The sequence below is a fragment of the Fukomys damarensis genome, unplaced genomic scaffold (genome assembly GCF_012274545.1).
Source record: "Fukomys damarensis isolate Sample0158 unplaced genomic scaffold, DMR_v1.0_HiC HiC_scaffold_4, whole genome shotgun sequence".
Taxonomy (NCBI): Eukaryota; Metazoa; Chordata; class Mammalia; order Rodentia; family Bathyergidae; genus Fukomys; species Fukomys damarensis.
The window spans coordinates 12,030,480-12,044,317 of NW_022900916.1; the positions used below are offsets into that span (position 1 = coordinate 12,030,480).

The 13,838-nt window shown below is 41.5% G+C and overlaps 1 protein-coding gene across 1 annotated transcript in view; it reads right to left on the reverse strand.

The window, feature by feature from the left end:
* The window catches only part of Lamb4 (laminin subunit beta 4), an 89,514-nt gene that overhangs the window by 16,782 nt on the left and 58,894 nt on the right, over positions 1-13,838 (reverse strand). Inside the window, 9 exon segments of the mRNA XM_033755909.1 lie at positions 1,195-1,398; positions 2,011-2,213; positions 4,346-4,506; positions 4,769-4,863; positions 4,865-5,019; positions 5,022-5,126; positions 6,880-6,961; positions 7,063-7,178; positions 10,360-10,464. Coding sequence (XP_033611800.1) covers positions 1,195-1,398; positions 2,011-2,213; positions 4,346-4,506; positions 4,769-4,863; positions 4,865-5,019; positions 5,022-5,126; positions 6,880-6,961; positions 7,063-7,178; positions 10,360-10,464 — 1,226 coding nt within the window.

Genomic DNA, 13,838 nt, shown 5'->3' on the forward strand with positions numbered 1-13,838 from the left:
AATTTTGCCACAGACTCTTGCTAAGTTGTCCAGACAGGGCTCAGATTTACAATCACCCTGCCTCAGCCTCCTAGAGCGCTAGGTTTTAGGCATGTGCCACCACACCTGCTTTCTGTCCTTCTCTTGCTTCTGAGACCCAGAGGTCCTTGCATCCATTTCCCTTTGTTGGGAAATTAGCCAACTGTTGCTTGCAAACTAATATAATATTCAATATATATTGGTAAGAAAATCACTCAGCCTTTAAAGCCATTTCCTTTTTTCATCCACAGCTCTGTGGGTATCGTTGAAAAAGAAGCTTGTCCTTATCTTGTTTTCCGAGCTAGAGAATGTAGTGCACCTTGGGAAACCTGGGAGAGCTGGGGGTGTAGCTCAGCTGTAGAGCATGTGAGGCCTTGGGTTGATGCCCAGCACCATGAAAACAAGCCCCCTCCCCAAAACCCAGAACAACAAAATCTAATGAAAGCTAGGTAATTAAAAATGATGCTTATAAATGTGGCTAGAAAAGTAAATGAAATAATTTCAGATTATTACAGATTCAATAAGTTATTTAAATGTTGAAACAACTTTATCATGTCTGTCAACGTAGGAAGGAATTTAAAGCCTGAGAGTATATTCCTATTATAATATTTTCTAATATTAAATTCTGGCATTAACACGTGCCTAGTTAGTAGAATTTCAAATCTACAGTTGATTTTTATTTTTTTATTTTTTTGTACCGGGGATCGAACTTGGGTCCTTGCACTTGCAAAGCAGGAGCCAGAATCACTGAGCTAAATCCCTGGCCCTGTTCGCTTGAATTTATGAAAAATTATTCTTTGCTTTGAGAAATCTACAGTTTTCAAAACGTCAAGGCTAACTAAGACTTTTGAAATTTCTATGTAGTGTTTACTATATTTAAAAGTCCATTCATCCATGACTTATGATAATACACTGTTATCTCCCTCCAAACACACACACACACACACACACACACACACACACACAGCAGATGCACACATTCACGGATATTCGCATCTACTTTAAAATCTGCATTTACATCTATATATTTAATTACCAGAATGCCAGTGTTTCAGAAACTGGAACACTTAGTATCTTATCATCTTCTCACCTGGAAGCTTTTATGAGCCCTGCTAAAAGCTTCAGGTTGCTTCTTTATTAACCTTGCAAATCAGGCAAAAGACATTAGTTATTTACCCCGTTCTTCAGCCCTTGAGCCTGGTTGTGCAGGTTCTGACTCACAGACTCCGCCTCCTGGGCCTTTCGGAGCGCGTCGCTCGCGAGGGTCCGGGCGCCTTGACAGCTAAACCCGCCACAACGCTTGCGCCCGCCGGGGCCCGTGCAGAGAGCGCCCCCACAGGGCGAGAGGCTGCACGGCAAGTTTCCTGGTCCTCCGCACACCTCCCAGGAGAAAAAATGTAAGGTTTTCATGTTAATTTTTATTACTTTAAAATAGATTTTTCCTTTTACTAATAAGGAGGAAGGAAGAGCCAATGTCCATAATCTGCACCATTTTGGAAGTATAACCTAATAAAATCAAACAGTAATCTTTCATCTTTAATTGTGATCAACCCTTGAATTAAGAAATCAAAATAAAATATAATTAAATTTCTCTCTCTCTCTTTTTCTCTCTTCCCCTCCTCTGTCTGATACTGGGATTGAACCCTGGCCTTTGCACTGAAATACATCCTTAGGCTTTTAAAAAAACTCCACTAAGCTAAATTCCTGGACCAATTTTTCTTTTTGAGACAGGGCCTTACCAAGTCTCTAGAGCTGGGTTTAAACTCCCATTCTTTCTGCCTCAGCTTTCCAGAGTGCATTTTTATATTGTTCATATATAATATAACAGGATATATTAATATAATTTATATATTTTATATATACATATGTAACACTCTATACATACAAATTCAAAAATAAAAAATAAAATGTAGACAGGGAAATAGCACAGAAGAGGTCTGGATACCAAGTAGAAACCACAAAGTCTTCTACTATACCATTATGAATATTTACCTTTTCATTCAAAATTTGGATATCTGTTATTTTAATCCGCTTTAATTTCTCCAACAAGTTTTCTTTTAAAGTCAATGTATGCATAATGGTGAGCAAGTCAATCCTGGTATTGTTAGAGTTGCTTATGATGGAGGTAGTTTCGTTAGTTTTCTTTTCAGCAGATGATGATATGTGATAATACTTCCTAATGTTTTCTGAACGATCTATACCAACACAAATTGAGATAAGGTAAATTTTATGAGAACAAACGACTAATATATCAGCTGTTAGGGTAATCATGCCACAATCTGGCTACTGTCTAACTTTCATTACAAAATTTCAACACTGCATTCCTTAAATTTGCATGCAGTGATGGAAGGACAGATAGAGTGTTAATAGACATGGATTTATTTCTTCTTATTATTAATTATTATTACTATTTGGTACTGGGGATTGAACTCGGGTCCTAGCACTTACAAGGAAGGTGGCAGAACCCCTGAGCTAAATCCCTGGCCCTTTAATTATTATTATTTTTTTTGATAGACGGATTGAAAAGGGACACAGCACTGACATTTAAATACACGGGGCAGGCTTTGTCCTGCCTCCCCCTTTTACTTCCTGGGCACATCTTTGAGCAAATCAGTTAATCCCTTAGATCTTGCTACCTTAAATTGTCCCTGAATATTGTAGGACGCAGAGACCCCGGTCCTGATCTTTGCTCCCTACACAGTTGGGTTCCAGGCATGAGACAACCACATCTTATCTTTTAAACCTTTCTGGTTCTTATCAATGTCATGTACTCTTAACAGAGGCTTTCATTTATCTTAAAAATGAAAACATGTTCCTACTGCTTGGAATGATTTTCTGCGTTGACGAGTCTGGCAGGTCTACCGCTGTCCTGTAACACTCCTTGCATTTGCCACCCATTCCCTGATGCTTTTCCTCATGAACCCAGAAGAATTCACTTCTTGCTACTCTGCTTCCAGAGCAGCTGCTAATGCATTTTGGGGATGTTTTTGTCCCCGTGTCCCATGGGGGCAGGAGAAACTCAAGGGCAGGTGTCGTACCCGCGGCCCAGCTCTGCTGCCCCGCACAGCGGCAGGCACCAAGAAAGCCTGGTCAGAGAGGGCCAGCCCGGGCAGTTCTCCTTATGCCACCTGCTTCTGGGCGAAGTCTGTGGACCCTGAGTTCCTTCAGGGGATACCTTACTTCAGAAGGAATCAGACTAAATTCTTTACTCTTTCCATGGCATTTATGAACTCTATTGATAGATCTTGGCTAAAATTCATTTCACTGAATTTAACCATTCCTTCGGGCCAACTAGGCACTCCTCACTGCTGCCTATTTTTTTCTCTCTCTCTCTAAGTCAAGATCAGATGAAGTGCATCTGACGTGTTTCGACACATAGAACTAGGCAAAGCAGCCCACATCTATGTCTCAACGTGGTTCGTGTGTACCTTCCCCTTTACATCTCATTCAGTGTGAATGAACTCAGGGTTGACTCTCCTGGGGGTCACAAGTCGCCCACTTCTAAATGGAATAGCAGTTGTCATTTTAAACAGAAGGTAAAGCTAGTTGAAGTTTTGCTTTAGACTTCCGTTTCTCCTCCAAGTTGACTTTGGCATTGGCTCACCTTTGTTTATTTAGTTTTGTTTTGTTTCTGCACTAGGAAGTGAACCTAGGGCCTCTGCACTGAGCTACACCCCCCAGGCCCCCACCTGCCTTTTAAATTTTGAGACAAGGTCTTGCCAAGCCACTAAATTGACCAGGCTGGACTCGAACTTGTGATCCTCCTGCTTCAGCTTCACAGAGTGCTGGGATTACAGGCGTGCTCACATTCAATTTGAAGAACTAAGTAATATGAATTAATAGCTTCTAATATGGTGCACAACTCCAATTTCTACAAAGTTCCTATGAGAAATGTGTGTAATTCTTTTTTGCCCCATGCTCCTTTGCATTTACAATTGCTGGAAACAGAGTGGCTTCTACCCAGGAAGGCACAGAAATGTATCTTTCTCATTGCTTGGGCCTCCTTAGAATTTCTAAGTTGCTGATTACTCAAGACTAGTCATGAAGTTTGGTATTAGATTACCGTGGGTTTTAGTGTTTGTTTAGTATTAGACATTTGACCTTTATTTGTTATTTTGAGTAAATGCTATCTAGACTCTGCAGTGTTTGAGAAGTTGACATAGCCATGTACAGACAGTGCCTCTAATGTGTGTGTGTGTGTGTGTGTGTGTGTGTTTGTGTTCTAAGGTGCTCAGGCACCATGATGGCAAGCACGTGAGAGTCATTCATGGAGCGCACCGTGGAGGTTGCCAAGCTCTAAGCAGAGCCAGTGCATTGCCTCTCTTACCCACGAAGCTTGCATTCAGGGCACTGGATTGCAAATGTATCTCCTGCTGAAGGTATTCAAGAAAGAGATCCGTTTCATTCCTCAGTCTTACTGTGGTTTCTGCCAGATCTTGAAATTCATGCACTATTTTCAGTTGTTCACTTAGCTGCATGATCTGTTTCCTGTTGGAGAAAATGAGAGTAACCATGGTTAAGCTTTTATTACATTTGATACACTGGTGAGAAGAGTATGCCTCACAAGTTTGCCCTTATTATTAGGAGCCTCCAGTGGGAAGGGATCCTGTACACAATTTAATTTATTATTCTGTGTATAGCTCACACCTTTCCTCTTTACTCAACTTCCTGGGATATTTCAGTGCTTTTTTTTTTTTTTTTTTTTTCGAGGTAAATCAGGACTTGTCTACCACCGGAGCACAAACCTTACCTCGCAGAGTTATGGTAATCCTTGACTTCTAGGAGTTCTCCCGATGAGAAAACAGGATGTTCCAAAATCCTCGTTATGTCAGCCATGCTCTCTTCCGAGGCCTTTGGAACCAGCCTCACAGCCGACTTCCACACTAGCTGCCAGTCTGATCAACCCTTGCGCTGCTTCGGAGAGGGAAGAAGTGACGAGGTTGCACCGATCGAAGCACACGTGACATCGAAGGCAAGTAGGGAATTCCCAGCCGCGGCCCGGGTACAGCGGTCACACCGCTGGCCGCTGACTCCCTCCCGGCAGTGGCACGCGCCTGTGACGGGGTCACAGAAGGGCTTCTGGGTTCCCTCCCTGCTGCAGTTGCACGCTGAAAAGGAAGTGCAAAGAAACACAGACTGTCACTGGTCTTTTGCTCACGGCTACTCAAAAATAAAGCCCTCTCCTCGCTGCCAAGAATCTTCCCAGCTCGTATTCCGAAGGTGATCATTTGAAAACGCCGTGACTGCAGAGATCTGTGCAATGGCTGCTCTGACCCAGCAACCTCGCTACACTCCTCCGTTTGCTTCACTATAAAAGATAAAAGCATTTTTAGGAAACAAGATTAAAATATTAGAGGGCCATAGGAGAAGAGGCTGCGGGACACGGATTTTCCAAGAGCAATATCCTCCCTTGCTTTTATTTTTCTTCTGATTTTTGGTGCTGGAGGCTGAAGTGCTCCACTGCTGAGATGACTCTGGCCCCCTCTCCCTGGATTTGAAACTAGCAACTCACATTAGAAAACTGAGTCCAACACGGCCTGGAGAAAATCATTAAGAACACGCATTTAAATGGGACGGGGGTGGTGGTGGTGGAGGAGGAGGAGGAATGATGGTAAAGTTTTTAGCCACATTGTGTGGGAATGAAGAACACAAATTAGTTACCTTTGGGGGGATGTAGAGGTGACCGTGACCATAAACCCTTCACATCTGACTCTATTTTGGATCGACTTGGCTTGGACGCTGACTTTAAATGGAGATTGGGAAATTCTGCCTCCTAGAACCAACCCAGATTCTACATTTGCACCATCCAATATGGTACCCACTAACCACACACGACAATTTAAGTTTAAATAAGTACAATAAAGCACACAAGCACACGATTCTGCTCCACAGCTGCTGCACCTACATGGAAGTGCTCGACGTTTCCTGGGGCTGGTGGCTCCTGCCTTGGATGGTGGGGCGTGGAACATTTCCCTCACTGCAGAAAGTTCTACCATCCAGAGCTGCTCTAAGTCCCCCACTTAGGGCTCACCCATGGGATGAAGGACCCTGGAACACAAACTCCAACAGGACAGGGCTGTCCCCTTGCTTGTTCACTACCTGTAGGACCAAGCAGGAATTCTACGAATGCTGGTCAGAAAGGGACATCGCAGTCTGGAGAGACCGCTCCCTGGTTCCCTCCAGTCTCCCTCCCAGCTTCTGTCTCAGTTCACATCATTGAGTGTGTGCGTGTGCATGCATGTGTGCGTGCATGTGCATGTGCGTTGCGTGTGTGTGTGCGTGTGCGTGCGTGTGTGCGTGTGTGTGCATGTGTGTGCATGTGCGCACGTGTGTGTGCGTGTGTGTGTGTGTGTGCTTGAGCTTGTGAGAAAGGCAGCAGCACCACTGAGCTAAATCCTCAGTCAGAGGGGCTGATTTTCCTCAAATGTGTCTAAAGAGCAGACAGCTGGCTACAAGCCATGATCATAGAGTCTGTTCCACTGTAATGATTTTTAAGGGTTTTAATAGAGGCTACAAACATTAATACAGGCTAACATGATTCAGGATTTTAGTATAAGAGAAAACGAATAATTTTTGTGGAGCTACAAAAATATTACTTTCAAAACTAGAACAGGACCAGGGATTTAGCTCAGTGGTGCTGCAGCTGCCTCGCAAGTGCAAGGTCCCAAGTTCGATCCCTGGTACCAAAAACAAACAAAAACCCAAACTAGGACAAAACGTTTGAGTTACCCACTAAGCCCAAACGACTGAAGACAACAGTCAAATAAAAGCATTTGAAACTAAGTTGGTCCGTAATGCCGGGGCCAGCTGGCGGTGCATACGTACTTAAGAAAACCAGTACTTCCACAGGCATCCCCGAGCGGTAACAGTTATCCCCGTGATAATTCTCCCTGCACTCACCACAGCAACCGTAGCCTATTTTGCACAGACACTGGCCTGCAAGCTGTGAGAACAGTCACGGTGAGGAACTGACAGGCGTTCTGGTCTAACAACGTAATGCATTTTCCTAGGAAACATCTTTCGCTCCGGTGACTTAGAACATACAGCTGTGCAGAGGCGCAGGAGGATTCCCACGGCCAGGCCAGCCACCACCCTGGTACCACCGAGTGTCAGGACAGCGTGACGGGCTTGGGGCTCCCGAGTACACTGCCTGCTCCCAGCTGGGCAGGAACAGGTGGCCCCAAACTGGGAAACGCACACAGATGTAAATGGAAAGAAAACACACTGGGAAACCGGCCACATTCGTTTCTTCTGCAGTTATGGGGGAGAGAGAGAGAGAGAGAGAGAGAGAGAGAGAGAGAGAGAGACCCAGAGAGACCTGGTCTATCATTCATTAGTGAATTATTTCCATTATGTACAATATAGTTTCTACCAACAGAGCTAATGTTTTGCTCAGCAAAATGACATTTTTTGGTACTTTATAATTAACCATTTAATGACCTTTAACTATGGTTTTGGGAGTCTATACCCTCTCAGATGGTTTCTTGAATTGCTTTTCTAAAAACTGAGGAGGTCGGAAAATAACAAGAGAAAAATACTACAAAAGAAAAAGCAAATCACTACTGTAGTAGTCATAAATTAAAAGCTATCAAATCTGCCCAAACATCAATCCCATAAATATTTCTGCAGCTAGGAAGTGGCTGGATTTATAAAGTGACAAAGTCTACCAACTTTCTGACCATCTTCAGAGCCTCACAGCCTTGGCTGACCTAGGAGCCGCTGTGTGGAGTGGATTGCTCCAGAGGTCTCTGATATTGTTGGTTACTCTTTTTGTGGAGACAGTGTCTCCCTGTGTAGTTGAGATTGACCTGGAACTCACTGTGTATACTACTGGCTATTCTTGATGACTGGAAACACTTTCTCTTTCTGTTTGTTTTGTTTTGTTTTTTGAGACAGGGTCTCACTATGTAGTTGAGGCTGACCTAGAACTCACTATGTAGCCCAGGCTGGTCTCAAACTCACAGCGATCCTCCTGCCTCAGCCTCCTGAGTGCTGGGATTACAGTCCTGTGCCACCACCCCTGGCTTGGAAGCACTTTCTTCTTCAGATGCAGTCTGCCACCTTGTAACTTGCTCCCACTGCTCTGAGTTCCACCTTATAAGGCTGCGCAGAGACAGCCGGCTCCCTCCTCCCCAGCTCACCCTAGCTTCTCTCTGAGGGCTGGACCACCTCTAATTCCTTCACTCCTTCATCACAGAATAGCATGGTTCTATCCATTATTCTAGTTGTCTGCCTTTGGACATATAGTTTTTTGGTCTATATTTTGTTTAAAATGTGGCACTTAGCAGAAAGACATCCTGCGCATTTTCATTCATCATATATGGAATTTGAAAAATGACCTCATAGGAGTAGAGAGTAGAGTAGTGGCTATGAGAGGCTGGGAAGGGCAGCGGGGGACAGAGAAAGGCTGGTTAATTGGTACAAAAATACAGTTAGGAGGACTATAGTATTCTATAGCATAGGAGGATGACGATAGATATCAATAATTTATTATATATTTCATTTTTTTTATACCAGGGATCATTCATTGTCTTATTTGCTTATTTGTTTTGGTTTCTTTCTTTCTTTCTTTCTTTCTTTCTTTTTTTTTTTTAGACAGGGCCATGCTGTATAGTTCAGTCTGGTTTTGAACTTACTATTTAGTCCAGGCTGTCCCTGAACTTGTGGTGATCCTCCTGCCTCAGCCTCCTAAGTGCTGGGATTACATAGGTGTGTCTTCACACTTGGCTGTTATGTATTTCAAAATAGCTAGACGAGAGTTTTTAAAAATATACTCAACATAAAGAAGGGATAAACATTGGAGGAGATTGAAATGCCCAGTTATCCTGATTTGATTATTCCACATTTATAAATATATCAAAATATCATACAACAATTATGTACAATTACTTTGTGTCAACTAAAAGTTTTTAAAAACTGTAAAAATGCGTGTTCAGAAATGAGAGCAATGGTCCTGTTGCTGCCTGGCCAGCAGAGCCAATGGGGATGGTGACAGCCCTGGATCTGGACATGGTCCAGGGAACCCAACACCAGCTCAAATTGGCCCCCCTCTTTTGCCGCCCTGGCACACTGCTGGCTCACTTGAAGACTGCACACAATGAAAATCCTCAGATATTTTTCACCTGAGCTGGTGCCCAGTTATTATTTCTACCCTGTGTTTATGCAAGGGATTAAAAGAAAGCCTAACTATACAACTGCACTTTTACCCTGTTAACATTTCATCTTGTTTGCAGCCTCCATGTGGCTGGTTAGGCTATGTGGCCTCCTCCTCTGTCTTTCTCCTATTAGCTCACAGTTTCGTAGCATATGCAAATCTGAGAAGCCTGTTTCTCCAGCTCCACCTAAGCCGCTGATGCAAATACTGCACAACAAGTTTGGATCTCTCTGGGAGCACGCTAGGGACCACCTCCTGGCTGACCCGGAGACATTTATCACTAGTTGTTTAAACAGCTGGGGATCTAATTGTCCATGTCTTCTCTGTTCTCCAATGAAAGTGTTTCCTGATTGTAGAGAGCAACCTTCCCCAAGGAATACCCATGGGCCAAACAACCCAAAGAACCCCTGCCACGAGAGGCTTTTTGGCTTAACCAATGCCATCTGACCTTCAGTTTACAGCTGTCCTTGGCCTCCATGGCTGAAGTGTATGTTGAGTGCTGCTTCCCAAAGGGACCAAGAAGTAACTACACAGCGGCATCCTGAATGTTAGAAGTCCCCCATGAACTGGGAAGCCAAGCAGTCATGTGGTCAGCTACTAATTTACTGCATCGTTGGTGGCTGCAGGAACAAAGAGTGGAGGGGAACAATAAGATAGATGTGGTTATCTAGTGCCCAGACCTTGATTTCTGACACCATTGTCCAATAAAGGAACCAGTGCTCATTTAGAGAAATGGCTGATTCTAGAGCAGGGCAGGAAATAGATAAAATGAGCTCAGAGCATTTTTCCCTGCTGCAAATTAAGGAAGTTCTTTGAGAAAAATCCTACAATATTGGGGCATATTAAAGGGATATATGAGCCATCTGAAAGAGCTCCCAATGGTCAAAGCTGGAACAAATTGAACAACAAAATAACGTGTAGCGTGGGCTGGGGATTTAGCTCAGTGGCGCCCCTTGCACCTGCCTGGCAAGTGCAAGGTCCTGAATTCGATTCCCGGTACTGGAAAAAAAAATGGTATTGAGCCATAACCAAGAGTGTAGTGTAAGTAAGCATCCATGAATCCACAGTAATGGAAATAAATGGCTGAATAAATGAATAACTAGGAGACCACAGATAATTCTGCAATGCCCAGTTCCAAAGACTCATGGAGATGCTGTGCTCTCCGGGAGGTAGACATGACTCCTTACCCCTGAAGTGCGGGTTGCGCATGGTGACTTCCTTCCACAGGGTCCAGAAAGCAAATGGGGACAGGAGTGACTTCATAATATAGAATCTGAGAGTTGCTTCTTCTGCTAGATGGTAAGAGTCACATCAACAGTGATAAGTTGTGTTAATGACTGTACCTTAATATGATGGTGTTTTACCACCTTGGTCTTCTCAAAACTCTTAACTCCAGGGTAATGAGAAAAATGTTACATGTCAATCTGATAAAAGCTCTGTATGATAAACCAACAGCCAACATTCATTATACTAAGTGGTCAAAAACTGAAAGCTTTCACTCTAAAATCAGGAACAAAACAAGGATGCCCACTATCATCAGTCCTGTTCAACATAGTTCTGGAAACATTGGCCAGACCAATTAAACAAGAGAAAGAAATAAAAGGAATAAAGATAGGAAAAGAAGTTAAGCTATCATTATTTGCAGATGACATATACTCTACATAGAAGACCCCACAAACTCCACCAAAGACTTCTAGATTTAATAACCAAATTCATTCGCATAGCTGGATACAAAGATAGCTGGGTACAGTCAACACTCCAAAGTCAATAGCATTCTTGTACACAAATAACAAATTTACTGAAAAACATACTAGGGAAACCACTCCTTTGACAATAGGATTGAAAAAAAGAAATACTTAGGAATCAATCTAACAAAGGAAGTAAAGGACCTTTATACTGAAAACAATATTCTGAAAAAAAGAGACTGAAGAGGACATCAAAAAATGGAAAGATATCCCTTGCTCGTGGGTAGTAAAAATGGCCATACTCCCAAAACTGTTATACAGATTTAATGCAATCCCAATAAAAATACCAATAGCATACCTCACAGAACTAGAAAAAAATACACCTAAAATTCATTTGAAACTAGAAGAGATCTACAATAACAACAACAACAACAAAAAAAATTCTGGGCAACAAAGTCAAGGCAGGAAGCATCACAATCATTGACTTGAAATTGTATTACAGAGCTATTATGATAAAAACAGCACAGTACTGGTAAAAAACAAAAACAGACCCAAGGATCGGTGGAACAGATTAGAAGATGCAGATACAACTCCATACACAATCAGCCACCTTATTTTCTACAATGGGGCTAAATACCTTCACTGGAAGAAAGATAGTCTCCTTAATAACTGGTGCTGGATAAACTGGCTTTCCACATGCCAAAGACTAAAACTGGACCCATGTCTCTCACCATACACTGAACTAAAATCAAAATGGATCAAAGATCTAAATACTAAAACAGGACCACTAAATCTGCTAGAAGAGAGAATAGGTAGGACTCTTGAAGACATAGGTATAGGCAAAGACTTTATGAACAAAACCCATATTGCGTGGGAAATATTACAAAGAATTAACAATTGGGATCTCATCTTTTAAAATCTTTTGCACAGCAAAAGTAATCACCAACAGAGTGAACAGATAACCAATTTAAAGACCCAATCCAAAAATGGGCATCTGAGATGAATGCATACTTCTCAAAGGAAGAAGTCCAAATGACAAATAAATATATGAAAAAAATGTTCAGCATCACTGGTCATTCAAGAGATGCAAATTAAAACAACACTGAGATTCCACCTCACCCCAGGAAGAATTGCTATTATGAAGAAATCAACCAATAACAAATGCTGATGGGGTTGTGGGGAAAAAGAAATCCTTCTCCACTGTTGGTGGGAGTGCAGACTGGGGCAACCACTGTGGAGATTCCTCAAAAAACTAGGAATAGAGGTTCCATTTGACCCAGCTATCTCCCTTTTTGGTATCTTCCTAAAAGAATTAAAAGCATCACACTGCTGTGATATTTGCAAACCAAGTTTATAGTGGCACAGTTTGTAATAGGTAAATCTTGGAAACAGTCCAAATGCCCATCAACCAACGAATACATAAAGATGTGGTGGTTTTATACAATGGAGTAGTACTCAGCCATAAAGAAGGATAAACCTGAGGCATTATGGGTAAATGGATGCAACTTGAGACCCTATTGTTAAGTGAAGTAAATCAGACACACTCGTGTAAATATTGCATTGCTTTGCTGGTATAAGAAACTGAAAATGTAAATAATGTCCAGAATGTATAATAGACATTGTAAAACTGAGAGATAAGGTTCAAATGGGAAGGGGTACTTGGGAAGGGAGAGAGGGAAAGGAAGGAAGGGTAAAGAAAACAAAAAACGAGGAATGAAAGATATAATGGAAATAAACCTTCTGTAAATAAGGAGGGGAAGGGGATTTGAAGGGAGGGGCAGGAAATGGGGAAAAATAAGAATCAAGATACATCATGCGCAGGTACAAATTCCATACGACGAAAGTGATCATTATTTATATCTAAATCGTACCAATAAACTTAATTAAAAAATGGTTTGTGGGAAATGATTTACTAAATTCAGTGTACTTGGGCACACTGAAATCACTGAAACAACTCCTAATAAATGAACACTTTATTCCCCCTTTTCTTTTTTTAAAAATATATTTTCAACTTTATTTTTCAATTTTAGTATAAGGAAGAAAAAAACCACACAGAACCAAAGAAATCTACTTTAGGGGCTGGGAGGGGATAAAGTGAAAAACTAATTCCCTTAATATATTTATTAATGTAGAATTGCTGCTGGCAAGTTTGTTATAAAACACTGTAGTTGGGTAGATTACTGGTATGAAGTTAAACTGATTTGTTCCTTTTGGAAAGCATTTTGGCAAGATGTAGAAATAATCTTAAAATAACTATATACCGTGACTCTTTTTCTTAAAAATTGTAAAAAAATACTTGTAAATATGGATAAAGTTTTATCGATGAAACTTTTCATAAACTGCATGCAATATGAGAAAAATGTAAATAAGTACATTTTAAAATCTCTCCATTTAGAAAAGAAACGGAAGCAAAGTAAAGCAAAGCCAACAGCTGTTATTAGAACTAATGATGTCTGGGTAAGGGAATAATGCATGGCTTTTTTTTTTTTAATCTTTAAACTTTCCCCACATTTCCTTCAGGTGCAGCATTTCTTTAAAATTTTAAAATAAAGACAACAAAAAAGAATCATGAGTGAGGAGGAAAAAGAAGTTAGTTATGTGAAAAGGTTAGCAGTTAGGAGAGGCAGAATTTAGACAGAGTTCAGTTACAACTCATTGTTTCACAGAGTTGTCGAAACTGGCAGGTGCTAATTAGGAAGAGGCAAATACAAAGTGAAGGTAACATCTTTCCATTCTAACGATTTCTACAAGAAATGCTTGTGGTCTTAGGCCCTACACTGACTTCTGCAAGGGATTCTAATGATTCTCTGAAATGTTTCACTGAAAATCAAACTGATGGATATATGAACACTTAGTATCTTTTTTTTACACTTTTTCTTTTTTATTAGTACATGTTTGTAGTACATAATGATAATATTGTTGGAGTCCATGTTAAATGTAACAGCAAGATCCCGAGTCGGAGGAGGAGGAGGAGGAAGAGG